The sequence below is a fragment of the Eumetopias jubatus genome, unplaced genomic scaffold (genome assembly GCF_037043125.1).
Source record: "Eumetopias jubatus isolate StellerSeaLion01/CBP00866 unplaced genomic scaffold, mEumJub1_p1.0 scaffold_14, whole genome shotgun sequence".
Lineage (NCBI taxonomy): Eukaryota > Metazoa > Chordata > Mammalia > Carnivora > Otariidae > Eumetopias > Eumetopias jubatus.
In genome coordinates, this window is record NW_028274820.1 from 19,139,665 (window position 1) to 19,157,692 (window position 18,028).

At 36.3% G+C, this 18,028-nt stretch overlaps 1 protein-coding gene and 1 pseudogene across 1 annotated transcript in view; one reads left to right on the forward strand and one right to left on the reverse strand.

Annotated features, from left to right (window-relative positions):
• COG5 (component of oligomeric golgi complex 5) overlaps positions 1-18,028 on the forward strand; it is a 310,052-nt gene that overhangs the window by 137,349 nt on the left and 154,675 nt on the right. Inside the window, exon 7 of the mRNA XM_088018413.1 lies at positions 9,937-10,067. Coding sequence (XP_087874539.1) covers positions 9,937-10,067 — 131 coding nt within the window. The remainder of the gene's footprint in view (positions 1-9,936; positions 10,068-18,028) is intronic.
• Positions 7,817-8,809, reverse strand: LOC114221363 (methylsterol monooxygenase 1 pseudogene; annotated as a pseudogene).

Consider the following 18,028-nt stretch of genomic DNA (forward strand, 5'->3'; position numbering starts at 1 on the left):
AGTTTGACTTCTTCTTTGCCGATTTGGATGCCTTTGATTTCTTTTTGTTGTCTAATTACTATGGCTAGGACTTCTAATACTATGTTGAATAGCAGTGGTGATAGTGGACATCCCTGCCATGTTCCTGACCTCGGGGGGAAATCTCTCAGTTTTTCCCCATTGAGAATGATATTTGCTGTAGGTTTTTCATAGATGGCATTTATGATATTAAGGTATGTGCCCTCTCTCCCTATACTCTGAAGAGTTTTGATCCAGAAAGGATGCTGTTCTTTGTCAAATGTTTTTTCTGCATCTATTGAGAGGATGATAGTTCTTGTTCTTTCTTTTATTAATGTATTGTATCACATTGCTTTGCAGATATTAAACCAACCTTGCAGCCCAGGGATATATCCCAGTTGGTCGCAGTGAAGAATTCTTTTAATGTACTGTTGGATCCTATTGGCTAGTATTTTGGTGAGAATTTTTGCACCCATGTTCATCAAGGATATTGGTCTGTAATTCTCCTTTTTGATGGGGTCTTTGGTTTGGGGATCAAGGTAATGGTGGCCTCCTAAAACGAGTTTGGAAGTTTTCCTTCCATTTCTATTTTTTGGAACAGTTTCTGAAGAATAGGTATTATTTCTTCTTGAAATGTTTGGTAGAATTCCCCTGGGAAGCCATCTGGCCCTGGGCTTTTGTTTGTTGGCAGATTTTTGATGACGGCTTCAGTTTCCTTAGTGGTTATAGGTCTGTTCAGGTTTTCTATTTCTTCCTGGTTCAGTTTTGGTAGTTGATACATCTCTAGGAATGCATCCATTTCTTCCAGGTTATCTAATTTGCTGGCATAGAGTTGCTCATCATATGTTCTTAAAATTGTTTGTATTTCTTTGGTGTTGGTTGTGATCTCTCCTCTTTCATTCATGATTTTGTTGATTTGGGTCCTTTCTCTTTTCTCTTTGATAAGTCTGGCCAGGGGTTTATCAATCTTATTCATTCTTTCAAAGAACCAGCTCCTAGTTTCGTTGATCTGTCCTACTGTTCTTTTGGTTTGTATTTCATTGATTTCTGCTCTGATCTTTATTATTTCTCTTCTCCTGCTGGGTTTAGGCTTTATTTGCTGTTCTCTCTCCAGCTCCTTTAAGTGTAGGGTTAGGTTGTGTATTTGAGAACTTTCTTGTTTCTTGAGAAAGGCTTGTATTGCTATATACTTTCCTCTCAGGACCGCCTTTGCTGCATCCCAAAGATTTTGAACAGTTGTGTTTTCATTTTCATTTGTTTCCATGAATTTTTAAAATTCTTCTTTAATTTCCTGGTTGACCCATTCATTCTTTAGTAGGATGCTCTTTAGCCTCCATGTGTTTGAGTTCTTTCCAACTTTCCTGTTGGGATTGAGTTCTAGTTTCAAAGCGTTGTGGTCTGAAAATATGCAGGGAATGATCCCAATCTTTTGGTACCAGTTGAGACCTGATTTGTGACCCAGGATGTGACCTATTCTAGAGAATGTTCCATGGGCACTAGAGAAGAATGTGTGTTCCGTTGCTTTGGGATGGACTGTTCTGAATATGTCTGTGAAGTCCATTTGGTCCAGTGTGTCATTTAAAGTCTTTATTTCTTTGTTGATCTTTTGCTTAGATGATCTGTCCATTTCAGTCATGGGGGGATGTTAAAGTTCCCCACTATTATTGTATTGTTGTCAATGTGTTTCTTTGCTTTTGTTATTAATTGCCTTATATAATTGGGTGCTCCCATGTTAGGCACATAGATATTTACAATTGTTAGATATTCTTCTTGGATAGACCCTTTAAGTAGGTTATAGTGTCCTTCCTCATCTCTTATTATAGTCCTTGTTTTAAAATCTAATTAGTCTGATATAAGGATTGCCACCCCAGCTTTTTTTGGGTGTCCGTTAGCATGGTAAATGGTTTTCCACCCCCTCACTTTCAATGTGGGGGTGTCTTTGGGTCTAAAATGAGTCTCTTGCAGACAGCACATTGATGGGTCTTGTTTTTTTATCCAATCTGATAGCCTGTGTCTTTTGATTGGGGCATTCAGCCCATTTACATTCAGGGTAACTATTGAAAGAAATGAATTTAGTGCCATTGTATTGCCTGTAAAGTAACTCTTACTGTATATTGTCTGTGTTCCTTTCTGCTCTATGCTACTTTTAGGCTCTCTCTTTGCTTAGAGGACCTCTTTCAATATCTCTTGGAGGGCTGGTTTTGCGTTTGCAAATTCCTTTAGTTTTTGTTTGTCCTGGAAGCTTTTAATCTCTCCTTCTATTTTCAATGACAGCCTAGCTGAATATAGTATTCTTGGCTGCATATTTTTCTCGTTTAGTGCTCTGAAGATATCATGCCAGTCCTTTCTGGCCTGCCAGGTCTCTGTGGATAGGTCTGTTGCCAGTCTAATATTTCTACCATTATAAGTTACATATCTCTTCTCCTGAGGTGCTTTCACGATTTTGCCTTTGTCTCTGAGACTTGTAAGTTTTACTATTAGATGTCGGGGTGTTGACCTATTTTTATTGGTTTTGAGGGGGGTTCTCTGTGCCCCCTAGATTTTGATGCCTGTTTCCTTCCCCACATTAGGGAAGTTCTCTGTTATATTTTGCTCCAATATACCTTCTGCCCCTCTCTCTCTTTCTTCTTCTTTTGCGATCCCAATTATTCTAACGTTGTTTCGTCTTGTGGTATCGCTTATCTCTCGAATTCTGCCCTCGTGACCCAGTAGTTGTTTATTTCTCTTTTTCTCAGCTTCTTTATTTTCCATCATTTGGTCTTCTATATTGCTCATTCTCTCTTCTGCCTCATTTATCCTAGCATTTAGTGCCCCCATTTTTGATTTCACCTCATTAATAGCCTTTTTGATTTCGTCTTGGTTAGATTTAAGTTCTTTTATTTCTCCAGAAAGGATTACTCTAATAACTTCCATGCTTTTTTCAAGCCCAGCTAGTATCTTTAAAACCACGACTCTGAACTCTAGCTCTGACATTGTACTAATATCCGTATTGAGTAGGTCCCTGGCAGACGGTACTACCTCTTGTTCTTTTTGTTGAGGTGATTTTTTTCCATCTTGTCATTTTGTCCAGAGGAGAATAGATGAATGAGAGAACAAAATGCTAACAGGGTAACAACATACCTGGAAAATCAGAAAAGACCTGAAAGCAGGGGAAAAGAAAGGGAAAGAAAGAAAAAAGAAAGTTCTACAAGATTTATTATTAAAAAAAAAGAGCAATGCCTTTACCATTTACTTTTCCCGAGGCATTCATTTCAACATTTTTACTGATTCCCATGGTATTTACCTCCATATCTAAGTAACCTGCCCCTGTTTCCACTTTTTAGTTTTTAACTTTTTTGGCTTTCTATAATGAAGCATGAAGATTTAACCTCTTTCATTTCTTCTGACTTTGAGCACCATCCCAAGCACCATCCCAACTTTACACATGAACTTTTCCCTCATCTCTTTTGTTCCAGATCAATAATTTAGTGCCAACATTTTTATGAAAAGGAAATGCAGAGCTGAATCATTTAACAAACTATAATTACTCTTCTTTTTGTTTGTTTTAAACAAAGGAGGATGCTGGTAGAGGAAGAGGCAGTGAGGATTCGGGAATCAATAAGAAAGATTTGTGTTGCAAAATAGAAGGAGAAATTGTTAGTTAACAGAAAGCCATAGATTCCGTGAGTGGGAGAGGAGCATGAGAATATTTATTCTGCTCGCCAGGTGTAGTACTGATTAGAACACTGAACGTCTATTAAAATGACAGGCATATATCTTACTAATAAATAGTTTTTATGCTCTTGAGGTATTGGTTTAGTCTGAAGATAAAGAAATGAAAAGAAATAGGTAGTCCCAGGAAATAATACAAGAACCAGTCCCTGAGATCAAGTGACTGCCTGGGGCAAAGCATATAAAGTTTATTCTGAAGTTTTAGTGTTTTAGACCAAGACAGTGGTAATAGGGGAAACCAGAATTTATTTTTTAGTACCTTAAATTTCAAAGACTTGTGTATATTTGACAAAAAATTGTTTATGATCATGTTATCCACTCCTCTTGATACCTGTGTCAGATGTTTTGGTTGAATTCCTTTTTCTCTAATATTAGATTAAATTTTTCTCAGCATAATTAAACAAAGAGATGACCAATATCATTTCTTTTCCATCAAAATTAGTCACATTATTTTCTCGCATCTAAGGAGATGATATGTTAAATCCAAAGGATCATGTTAGTTTCTTCATACATATTTTTATACATGAAAAGATTCAACAGGTATTAGTAGTAAGTGACTGCGTACTCCACATTTATTAAGGTTTAATTGTTAAAGTGTGACTAATGCTGGCATATTTCAAAATTTGTCATTTTAGGCCATTTTTTAATATTTTAAAGATTTTCCTTTTTCTTTTTTATTAAACTCAAAATATGAGTTTTTTAATGCTGTCATTGTTTTAACCTGTCTTAATTCCCCGAACGATTAATTCTGATAAGATTTTTTCATTTTTATTCTTTCACTGAGCAAACTGGAATACTATAGGAGGAATCTATCTGTCTTTTGAATATAAAGTTTTCTTCTTTCTGAGGCTTGTGGGTTTGTCCTTGGATCTATTGAAAAGATGGAAGTCAGATCTGGATTTAAATTCTTTGCTGCCTACTAGCCAGCTGAATTTGTTAATAATTTAATAATATTTCTAGCAAGGTTGTTTAGAATATTACAAATAATGGAAGCATACATTAAAATAATGAAAAGACATTTTGTGTCCAGTTTAATGCCTTCCACATGTTATATGTTCAAAAATTATGGTTATTACTGGAATCATCATCTTTTTGTCCTTGGTTCCAGGTCCTAGATGTGTTTCATGAAGAGCAGATGTGAAAAGACTTGAAACACTGATAATGATTGTATGGGACGATTAAACAAGAGGGGAGAATTTAGTGTAATCTCTCCATTCTCCTGGCTGGGTGGGTGGGGGGGTTTGCTACTTTGTCTGCTGTTTTTCACCCCCCCCTTTCTATAATTAATCTCTTTTATTGAAATCCTGTAAGGAGAATAATAGGGCTCTTTCTCCCTCCCAACCAGTAGAATACTTTGTATTCCAAATACTAGTATGTATTTTGGTTGTTTTTTAAAGTGAGTAGCTGTATTTTTTTAAGTGAGTATACAGTGTGGATGAATGAGATGGAGCAATGGGAGAAGGAGTTGGTTAGATAATGTGATGGGGCTACTGTTTACCTTAAAAAGTTATTAGAATTAATCATTTATATTCCTTTCACCCCTACTAGATGGTAGACTTTGTGAAAAGATAAACAATATTTACTTTCTTTTTGTTCCCATAACACCTAGCATAATACATTTTATCTTTATCTTTCAGTGGTTGCACCTTTGTGCTTTGTTTTCCTTTTTTAGACTTTGCTACTTGGGGTAAGAAATGAAGTCTGGCTCATTTCTTTAGTGTTTGTGACTTATAAATGTTTGATACTCAATAAAAGGTTTGAATGATTTGAATTGTCTCCAGAGTGACAGATCAGCATTCTTAAGAATAAAGCAACTTTTGGCTTTATCTCTGGAAATTTATAACTGGAAGGAACCTTAAAGTTGATATACTCTAGCTCTTCATTTTTCAAATAAAGCAACTGGTACCAAAGATGGCAAGACTTATATATTCAGAAACATATATGGCAGAAATAGAACCTAAGCAGATTCATAGTGTCTTTCCCCTCCTTTTTTTTTCTTAGTTGTGATACTTTTCCTCCTTAGGTTACAGAAAAAGAGAAACACATTGATAACCGGCTTGAAAAGAAAATAATGCTTATTTTCTATTGTATGCATGTCTGTAGTTTGATTCTATATTGTCTGTTAAGTGTTTTAAGGTAAACATAGCATTTCCTCATTGATGATTACCATGACTGGAGTCATATGTAGTTTTCAAAAAATTCTCTGAAAAATAAAGTTTAAAATTAAAAAATCAGATAAACTTTTTGTATAATAATCCACTCCACATTTACATAATAGATTGGTGTATAAAGTACTTTGGCATTCATTAAATTATTTTGATTCTGATGATAGTCTTAAGAGTTATGTAGGGCATGACTTCTATGCTGTTGGCATTTTACATTTACATTTGCAGATGAAAAAATTGAGGCTCAGTGAGGCTTTATCTTGTGACTGTGATCACCTAGTGAGTAAATTATGAGGCAGAATCCTAAGCCCATATGATTTAAAGGTTTTTCAAAACTCTTTTCAATGTGGTAGTCCAAAGTCCCCTTAGTTATATACATTTAACAAAAATGCTCATGGTTCTACCCTATGACCCAGCAATTGCACTACTGGGTAAATACCCCAAAGATACAAACGTAGTGATCCAAAGGGTACGAGCCCCCAATTTTTATAGCAGCAATGTCCACAATAGCCAAACTATAGAAAGAGCCAAGATGTCCATCAATAGATGAATGGATAAAGATGTGGCATATATATACAATGGACTATTACGCAGCCATCAAAAAAGGAAATCTTGCCATTTGCAATAACGTGGATGGAACTAGAGGGTATTATGCTCAGCGAAATAAGTCAATCAGAGAAAGACAAGTATCATATGATCTCACTGATATGAGGAACTCTTAAGCTCAGGAAACAAACTGAGGGTTGCTGGAGTGGTCGGGGGTGAGGGATGGGATGGCTGGGTGATAGACATTGGGGAGGGTATGTGCTATGGTGAGCGCTATGAATTGTGTAAGACTGATGAATCACAGACCTGTACCTCTGAAACAAATAATACATTATATGTTTAAAAAAAAAAGGTAGGAAGGGAAAAATGGAGGGGGGATATTGGAGGGGGAGACAAACCATGAGAGACGATGGACTCTGAGAAACAAACTGAGGGTTCTAGAGGGGAGGGGGTGGGGGATGCGTTAGCCTGGTGATGGGTATTAAGGAGGGCACGTAGTGAATGGAGCGCTGGGTGTTATACGAAAACAATGAATCATGGAACACTACATCAAAAACTAATGATGTAATGTATGGTGACTAACATAACATAATAAAATAAAATTTAAAAAAATGCTCATGGTTGAGGTGCCATTAGCAATAACCACTGTTCAGCTGCCCTTCTGTTTCATTTCCTTTTTTTTTTAATCAGACAAAAAAAATCACATTTATTTCAATAGTCCAAAGTGCAAATACAGCCAGTCAGTTCACGTTTCAAGATACAGTTTTAAGTATAATGAAAACTTGAAATACAAAAAGGGTAAATAGAAATAAAGCTCAATTTTTAAAAAAATTCAAGTAACCCAAAAACCTTTAGACTAAAATATTCCACTTACAACAATTCAGAAATGCCTTAATTTATAGATACTAGTACAGTGCAATCCCAAAAGACTTCTCAAAGAAAGAGAATCACCCCAAACCGGTCAGTTCAGGACAAGAGTGAAGTTCTTGGTACTGGCTATTCCTGATTCGGCAGCGTCACTCACTGTCAACTGATATGGTTCAACCCATGATACTTTGATGTTTAAGCAAATTCTAAAAAATGTTTAAAGTTCAATATGAGGCCAACACCCTACTAAGAGTTTCTGCAATGGCCACTATATATTTAAAAGATTTTAAAGACCAATTTCAACTTCAGGCCTATGGTATTACTAGGGGAAAGACAAATTAATACTTTTTCCATTACTTAAAACCTTTCTGTAAGGTTAGCAACATGGCCTTTACAACTTCCTCATGAAAATCGTACTTAAATATATACTTATTTCTACACATACAGAACTTTTATGTAAAGTAGAAAAAGTTCCCACTAGGAAGATAATTAAAGATTGTTAATGTTCTTTGTATCACTTAGCAGCCAAGACACGTTTATTTCTGCTCCTCAGAAGCAATGTTAGCTACTCGCTTCAATTCAGGAAAGTGTGTATGTTCAGGAAGGTTTAGATATTTATTCAGTCTTTTTCTCAATCTTCTTCATCTTTTCATTGTAGGCAATAAATTGAGAGTCTGTTCCAAAAATTCTATCCCACCATGTAAATGTTGAAGCATAGTTTCCGATGAAGTTCATGTGGTGGAAATCATGATGCCGAGAACCAGCATAGAAAGGGATCAGATTTAAAGGGTTGAGAGGAATGTCATAACCACTATGGACATCAGTAGTTTCTATCAAATGAATAGTCACCCATGCCCAAAGGAGAATGACATGATCACATAAAAGCATGATTCCAATGAAAAATCCAGTTCCAAGAATCAGAGTTTCCAAGGGATGTGCATATTCAGCTTCCATTCCAAATGGAGCCTGAAACTCATGATGAACTTTATGAATATATTTATATATTCTTTTGTGATGTAAGAGCCTATGCAGGAAATAGTGCCAGGTATCCTCAATCACTGCACAGCTGAAGCATCTTGCCAAAAGCAGATACCATCTTGGCATTCTTTCCCAATCATAAGGTATATTAAAATACTCTGTAAAATAATAAGTTCCACAGATCAAAGGAAGCTGGATACAAAAGTGATTAAAGAGAAGTACTTTAAAACATTTCCATTGGTTTTCCCATGTTTCTGGTTTATCCTTTTGAATTTTGTACTTTTTCATGTAAGGTATAAATTGAAACAAAAATCCAGGTAAACAGAACAAGAAATAAAGGACCTCATGAACTATCAAGGATCCCCATGTTGCAATCTGGAACTTTGTATAATTATTCAACATATAGTTCCAAGCATTTTTAAATGTTTCTTGTAGAGGGTTTTCAGGTAAAAGTGAGTCTACATACTCCACAGCCAAGGATGCTGAACTAAAGATGCCGATACTTTCATTTGTTGCCATTTCTCAAATCTCTGCTGAAAGCCTTAGAATTCGGACTCTCTTCCAGCTCCCTCACCTGGACGACCGCGCGGGAACTCTGTTTCATTTCCTTTTGTCATCTTGTGTAGCACTAACTATATATACGGTGTTCAATCAGTAGATATTGGAGTGGATAGGTAACTAAGTGGTTAGTTAGCATTGAAGTAGTAGGCTGTGACTCTGCTTATGTAAAAAATGATAATATGTAAGTGCTCGGAATATATTTTAATAAGACTTAAATCACTTCCAATTAAGAGAATATAGTGAAAAACAGATTTGATATTCTGTTGAGTAATTGGAAAACAAAGTAATCTTATATCTAAAGCAGTTGTGATTTTTAGAAATAATTTATCTTTTAAAATAGAAAATAGAGTTTTAGAACTGTGAATAAGCTGTTTACTCTTGAAATCTTGACCTTTAGTTTTAACATTTTAGTTACCTTAGCTATGTCTAAGATAAGTCAAAAAATAAAAACATAAAAAATAACTTTCTCAAATTCTAAGTATGTACAGTTATTGTTAACATCTTTGTAGAGATCTTTTCATGCTTCTTGCTCTGTATCATTCTATAAATAGAATATGTTAGTTTTATAAGTAGTTAATTCCTCTTTTAAATTTTTTTATTCAATGATACGAAAATCCTTCAATGTAAGTTGATATTAGGTCTGCATAATCCTATAAACTGACAGCATGCGAAATTATTTTCATGATTTATTATTCAAATGGTGGACATTTGTTTCAAATATTTTGTTACTATAGAATAACTTTTAGAACTTTCTTGCAGCTTGAGAAATTTCTAAGATTTCTAAGATCAGGATATTTCTTTATATTAAAATAAATTTGACACTATTTTTTATGTAATGTGTTGACATTACTTGGAATTTACTATAATTATAATTTCTATTCTTGCTTTATCAACTCAATCTTATTTAGAATTTTTGCTCCAGAGTAAAGTTATTTATTAAGTAGAAAATGTTTATATTTTTTAAAATACAGATTTTGAAAGGGAATAGTGTTCAACAGCAAATCTATAGCATTTTGAAGAATCAGACATGGTATTTCAGTACCTTGATATTTATTCAACAGTAAAATACTTAAATGTGTGTGTTTTTTGTTTTTTGTTTTTTTTTTGATAGATTATCTTTCTCAAGGAATAGATCTTTCTGGAATAGAAGTAATAGAAAATGATCTACTTTTCATTGCAAGAGCTCGACTTGAAGTGGAAAATCAAGCTAAGCGCCTACTGGAACAGGGTGTAGAGACGCAGGTAATAAAAGTAATAGCACTCTATTAATGTGACAAATATGTTATAATACAGATGAAGATTTGACTTTGAGGTTAGAAAACGAATATATGCCCTCATCACTGAGGAACTGTGTCTACAGTTTGAATTGGAGGATAGGATATAAAAGTAAGTACAGGGAAAATTTACTGAATATATGTTTATTTAATTTTAAAAATAGATTCCAAGATTCTAGTATGTAATGTATATGAGATACAGTTTATGTAATGTGTCTCTGTATATAGTTAATACCTGTTGAGTATGTTTATTTTGTCTGAGGCACTGTTGCTTATATAAGCCTTTCAACAACCCAGTAAGGTCAGTATTATTGTTATTTCCATTTTACAAATGAGGAAACTGAGAACTTAACTAATTTGTTGAAGATCACAGCTATTTCATGGTATAGTTTGGATCCAGACATTAAGCACTCTAACCCCAGAACCTTGCACCATTAATGATCACTGTGCCTTTATCTATCTATCTATTTTAATTTTTATTTATTGAGAGAGAGAGAGCATAAGCGGGAGAGAGGGGAAGAGGAAGAAGGAGAAGCAGGCTCCCCGCTGAGCAGAGAGCCAGATGTGGGGCTCCATCCCAGGACCCTGAGATCATGATCTGAGCCGAAGGCAGATGCTTAACCAATTGAACCACCCAGGTCCCCTCTCTGTGCCATAATTTTAAAAAATTATTTTGACTTGAGATTTCTCTTAAAGTGTCAGTTTCCTGATGCTTAATGTTCAGTAGTGGAAGAAATCCAAAGTTACTGATGCAGTTGAATCAACAAATTAGATGTAATCTGTTGTTCTACATTTCTCTTGCATGCAGATATTTTCTCCATTTGTATTGGACCCAAATACAGTTATTAGTGTCTATTTTTTATTTGGATCTTCTAAACCAGAGATTGTATTTTGTGCATTTGTATTGGACAAAAATAATTTTACAAATATTTAATTCTTTAAATAGTCTCTAAATCAGGAAGGTACTTATTTGACTTCTGATTCTTAATTGTTAAAATTTAAAAAGCATAACTGAGGGTCACTTACTGTTTAAAATAAGCTTTTGAAATTATTATATACATAATGAAAAGTGAAAACTGATACATACATACAGAATGAAACACCACATACACACACACATATAGAGCAAGATACTACAATGTGAGCACATCGGTGAAATCAAGACCCAGGTGAAGAAATGGGAAACCCCCAGCACTCCTGGATTCCCTTCACTTCTCTCACAGTCACCACTGTCCTTTTCTGAAGGTAACTAGTATCCCCACTTATAATACTGGAGATGAGTTTTACCTGCTGCTGATTGTTCTAACTTTAGGTCTCACTATGAAGATAAACTACTTATACTGTTAAAAATAAGATACTTGCATTGGGGAGGGTTTATGCTCGGTGAGCGCTGTGAATTGTGTAAGACTGTTGAATCACAGACCTGTACCTCTGAAACAAATAATATATGTTAAAAAAAAAAAAAAGATAGTAGGAAGAGAAAAATGAAGGGGGAGAAATTGGAGGGAAAGACGAGCCATGAGAGACTATGGACTCTGAGAAACAAACTGAGGGTTCTAGAGGGGAGGGGTGTAGGGGGATGGGTTAGCCTGGTGATGGGTATTAAAGAGGGCATGTATTGAATGAAGCACTGGGTATTACACGCAAACAATGAATCATGGAACACTACATCAAAAACTAATGATGTAATGTATGGTGATTAACATAACATAATAAAATTTTAAAAAATAAAGCTAAAAAATTAAAAATAAAAATATTAGTGCACCATGCTCAAAAAGAAAAATGAGGATACTTGCATACATCAAATTAGGGAAGATACCTTCTCAAAGAAATATTCAAGGAATTCCAATTCAACTTTGAATTAAGATAAATATATCTAGAGAAAATTAATATCAACCTAGCTCATTTAGTTGTGAGAGAGGTAGCAATTAATATTTCAGAAAGGGAAGGATCGCAAGCCTTTTGTATTCATATAATGTCCATATTATCACTACCTCAGAGATTGCAAACTTTATGCATATTTACTATTTAAAATTTTTCCTGTGAAGTATGTATTTTGTGTGTGTGTGTGTGTGTGTGTGTGTGTGTGTGTATATACACATTTATGCTTATATCTTTAACTTATGCAACCCTTAGTGTTTTATTATATTTCAGAGTCATGGGAATTAAACAAAAAATGGCAGAAAATTAACTAAAATATCATTTTTCAATAGGGATGGGTGATTTTAACATGCTGCAAAGGAGTGGTTACTTTTTTTTTTTTTATGTTCTGTAAATCACCATACATTACATCATTAGTTTTTGATTTGTGTTCCATGATTCATTGTTGGCATATAACACCCAGTGCTCCATGCAGTACATGCCCTCTTTAATACCCATCACCAGGCTAACCCATCCTCCCATCCACCTCCCCTCTAGAACCCTCAGTTTGTTTTTCAGAGTCCATCGTCTCTCATGGTTCATCTCCCCCTCCGATTTCCCCCGCCTCATTCTTCCCCTCCTGCTATCTTCTTCCTTTTTTTTTTTTTTTTTAACATATACTGTATTATTTGCTTCAGAGGTACATATCTGTGATTCAACAGCCTTGCAAAATTCACAGTGCTCATCATAGCACATACCCTCCCCAATGTCTATCACCCAGCCACCCCATCCCTCCCACCCCCCACCACTCCAGCAGCCCTCAGTTTGTTTCCTAAGATTAAGAATTCCTCATATCAGTGAGGTCATATGATACATGTCTTTCTCTGATTGACTTATTTTGCTCAGCATAATACCCTCCAGTTCCATCCATGTTGTTGCAAACGGCAAGATCTCATTCCTTTTGATGGCTGCATAATATTCCATTGTGTATATATACCACTCTTCTTTATCCATTCATCTGTCAATGGACATCTTGGCTCTTTCCACAGTTTGGCTATTGTGGACATTGCTGCTATAAACATCGGGGTGCACGTACCCCTTTGGGTCCCTACATTTGTATCTTTGGGGTAAACACCCAGTAGTGCAATTGCTGGATTGTATGGTAGCTCTATTTTCAACTTTTTGAGGAACCTCCATACTGTTTTCCAGAGTGGCTGCACCAGCTTGCATTCCCACCAACAGTGTAGGAGGGTTCCCCTTTCTCCGCATCCCTCCAACATCTGTCGTTTCCTGATTGTTAATTTTAGCCATTCTGACTGGTGTGAGGTGATATCTCATTGAGGTTTTGATGTGGATTTCCCTGATGCCGAGCGATGTTGAGCACTTTTTCATGTGTCTGTTGGCCGTTTGGATGTCTTCTGTGGAAAAATGTCTGTTCATGCCTTCTGCCCATTCCTTGATTGATCATTTGTTCTTTGGGTGTTGAGTTTGATAAGTTCTTTATAGATTTTGGATACTAGCCCTTTATCTGATGTGTCATTTGCAAATATTTTCTCCCATTCTGTCGGTTGTCTTTTGGTTTTGTGGACTGTTTCTTTTGCTGTGCAAAAGCTTTTTATCTTGATGCGGTCCCAATAGTTCATTTTTGTCCTTGCTTCCCTCGCCTTTGGCCATGTTTCTAGGAAGACATTGCTGCATCTGAGGTTGAAGAGGTTGCTGCCTGTGTTCTCCTTTAGGTTGTTGATGGACTCCTGTCTCACGTTTAGGTCTTTCAACCATTTGGAGTCTATTTTTGTGTGTGGTGTAAGGAAATGGTCCAGTTTCATTCTTCTGCATGTGGCTGTCCAATTTTCCCAACACCATTTGTTGAAGAGACTGTCTTTTTTCCATTGGACATTCTTTCCTGCTTTGTCGAAGATGAGTTGACCATAGAGTTGAGGGTCCATTTCTGGGCTCTGTATTCTGTTCCATTGATCTACGTGTCTGTTTTTGTGCCAGTATCATACTGTCTTGATGATGACAGCTTTGTAATAGAGCTGGAAGTCCGGAATTGTGATGCCGCCAGCTTTACTTTTCTTTTTCAAAATTCTTCTGGCTATTCGAGGTTCCATACAAATTTTAGGATTATGTGTTCCATTTCTTTGAAAAAAGTGGATGGTATTTTGATGGGGATTGCATTGAATGTGTAAACTGCTCTAGGTAGCTTTTTTTTTTTTTTAAAGATTTTATTTATTTATTTGAGAGAGAGAGAATGAGAGACAGAGAGCACGAGAGGGAAGAGGGTCAGAGGGAGAAGCAGACTCCCTGTCGAGCAGGGAGCCTGATGTGGGACCCGATCCCGGGACTCCAGGATCATGACCTGAGCTGAAGGCAGTCGCTTAACCAACTGAGCCACCCAGGCGCCCGCTCTAGGTAGCTTTGACATCTTCACGATATTTGTTCTTCTAATCCATGAGCATGGAATGTTTTTCCATTTCTTTGTGTCTTCCTCAATTTCTTTCATGAGTATTTTATAGTTTTCTGAGTACGGATCCTTTGCCTCTTTGGTTAGATTTATTCCTAGGTGTCTTACGGTTTTGGGTGCAATTGTAAATGGGATCGACTCCTTGATTTGTCTCTCTTCTGTCTTGTTGTTGGTGTATAGGAATACCACTGATTTCTGTGCATTGATTTTATATCTGCCACTTGACTGAATTCCTGTATGAGTTCTAGCAGTTTTGGGGTGGAGTCTTTTGGGTTTTCTACATAAAGTATCATATCGTCTGCAAACAGAGTTTGACTTCTTCTTTGCCAAGTAGGATGCGTTTGATTTCTTTTTGTTGTCTGATTGCCATGACTAGGACTTCTGCTACTATGTTGAATAGCAGTGGTAATAGTGGACATCCCTGCCGTGTTCCTGACCTCAGGGGGAAATCTCTGTTTTTCCCCATTGAGAATGATATTCGCTCGTAGGTTTTTCATAGATGATTTTTATGATGTTGAGGTATGTACCCTCTGTCCCTTACCCTGAAGAGTTTTGATCAAGAAAGGATGCTGTTCTTTGTCAAATGTTTTTTCTGCATCTATTGAGAGGATCATATAGTTCTTGTTCTTTCTTTTATTAATGTATTGTATCACATTGATTTGCAGATATTAAACCAACCTTGCAGCCCAGGGATATATCCCAGTTGGTCGCAGTGAAGAATTCTTTTAATGTACTGTTGGATCCGATTGGCTAGTATTTTGGTGAGAATTTTTGCACCCATGTTCATCAAGGATATTGGTCTGTAATTCTCCTTTTTGATGGGGTCTTTGTCTGGTTTGGGGATCAAGGTAATGGTGGCCTCCTTAAACGAGTTTGGAAGTTTTCCTTCGATTTCTATTTTTTGGAACAGTTTCTGAAGAATAGGTATTATTTCTTCTTGAAATGTTTGGTAGAATTCTCCTGGGAAGCCATCTGGCCCTGGGCTTTTGTTTGTTGGGAGATTTTTTTTTTTTTCTTTTTAAGTAGTGTTCCATGATTCATTGTTTGTGCATAACACCCAGTGCTCCACACAGAATGTGCCCTCTTTAATACCCATCACCAGGCTAACCCATCCCCCCACCCCCTCCCCTCTAGAACCCTCAGTTTTTCAGAGTCCATCATCTCTCATGGTTCTTCTCCCCCTCCGACTTACTCCCCTTCATTCTTCCCCTCCTGCTATCTTCTTTTTTTTTTTTCTTAACATATATTGCATTATTTGTTTCAGAAGTACAGATCCATGATTCATCAGTCTTGTGCAAATCACAGTGCTCACCATAGCACTGTTGGGAGATTTTTGATGACGGCTTCAGTTTCCTTAGTGGTTATAGGTCTGTTCAGGTTTTCTATTTCTTCCTGGTTCAGTTTTGGTAGTTGATACATCTCTAGGAATGCATCCATTTCTTCCAGGTTATCTAATTTGCTGGCATAGAGTTGCTCATAATATGTTCTTTTTTTTTTATCATACTGTGTTCTTATAATTGTTTGTATTTCTTTGGTGTTGGTTGTGATCTCTCCTCTTTCATTCATGATTTTGTGGATTTGGGTCCTTTCTCTTTTCTTTTTGATAAGTCTGGCCAGGGGTTTATCAATCTTATTCATTCTTTCAAAGAACCAGCTCCTAGTTTCGTTGATCTGTCCTACTGTTCTTTTGGTTTGTATTTCATTGATTTCTGCTCTGATCTTTATGATTTCTCTTCTCCTGCTGGGTTTAGGCTTTATTTGCTGTTCTCTCTCCAGCTCCTTTAAGTGTAGGGTTAGGTTGTGTATTTGAGACCTTTCTTGTTTCTTGAGAAATACTTGTATTGCTGTATACTTTCCTCTTAGGACCGCTTTTGCTGTATCCCAAAGATTTTGAACAGTTGTGTTTTCATTTTCATTGGTTTCCATGAATTTTTTTAATTCTTCTTTAATTTCCTGGTTGACCAATTCATTCTTTAGTAGGACGCTCTTTAGCCTCCATGTATTTGAGTTCTTTCCGACTTTCCTGTTGGGATTCAGTTCTAGTTTCAAAGCATTGTGGTCTGAAAATATGCAGGGAATGATCCCAATCTTTTGGTACCAGTTGAGACCTGATTTGTGACCCAGGATGTGATCTATTCTGGAGAATGTTCCATGGGCACTAGAGAAGAATAGGTATTCTGTTGCTTTGGGGTGGAATGTTCTGAATATGTCTGTGAAGTCCATCTGGTCCAGTGTGTCATTTAAAGACTTTATTTTCTTGTTGAACCTTTGCTTTGATGACCTGTCCATTTCCATGAGAGCATTGTTAAAGTCCCCTACTATTATTGTACTATTGTCCATGTGTTTCTTTGATTTTGTTATTAATTGGCTTATATAATTGGGTGCTCCCATGTTAGGCTCATAGATATTTACAATTGTTAGATCTTGTTGGATAGACCCTTTAAGTTTGATGTATCCTTCCTCATCTCTTACAGTCTTTGATTTAAAATCTAATTTGTCTGATACAAGGATTGCTACCCCAGCTTTCTTTTGATGTCCATTAGCGTGGTAAAAGGTTTTCCACCCCCTCACTTTAAATCTGGATGTGTCTTTGGGTCTAAAACGAATCTCTTGCAGACAGCATATCAGTGGGTCTTGTTTTTTTTTCCAATCTGATACCCTGTGTCTTTTGATGGGGGCATTTAGCCCATTTACATTCAACATAAGTATTGAAAGATATGAATTTTGTGCCATTGCATTGCCTGTAAGGTGACTGTTACTGTATATTGTCTCTGTTCCTTTCTGGTCTGTATTACTTTTAGGTTCTTTCTTTGCTTAGAGGACCTCTTTCAATATTTCTTGTAGGGCTGGTTTGGTGTTCGCAAATTCTTTTAGTTTTTGTTTTTCCTGGAAGCTTTTTATCTCTCCTTCTATTTTCAATGACAGCCTAGCTGGATATAGTATTCTTGGCTGCATATTTTTCTCATTTAGTGCTTTGATTATATCATGCCAGTTCTTTCTGGCCTGCCAGGTCTCTGTGGATAGGTCTGCTGCCAATCTAATGTTTCTACCATTGTAGATTACAGACCTCCTGTCCCGAGCTGCTTTTAGGATTTTCTTTTTATCTCTGAGACTTGTGAGTTTTACTATTATATGTTGGGGTGTTGACCTATTTTTAGATTTTGATGGGGGTTCTCTGTGGCTCCTGGATTTTGATGCCTGTTTCCTTCCCCATATTAGGGAAGTTCTCTGCTCTAAATTGTTCTAATATACCTTCTTCCCCTCTCTCTCTTTCTTCTTCTTCTGGGATCCCAATTATTCTAATATTGTTTCATTTTTTGGTATCACTTATCTCTCAGATTCTGCCCTCTTGATCCAGTAGTTGTTTATGTCTCTTTTTCTCAGCTTATTTTCCATCATTTGGTATTCTATATCACTAGTTCTCTTCTGCCTCATTTATCCTAGCAGTTAGAGCTCCCATTTTTGATTTCACCTCATTAGTAGCCTTTTTGATTTTGACTTAGTTAGATTTTAGCTTTTTTTATTTCTCCAGAAAGGGTTTCTCTAATAACTTCCATGCTTTTCTCAAGCCCAGCTAGTATATTTAAAATCATCACTCTGAACTC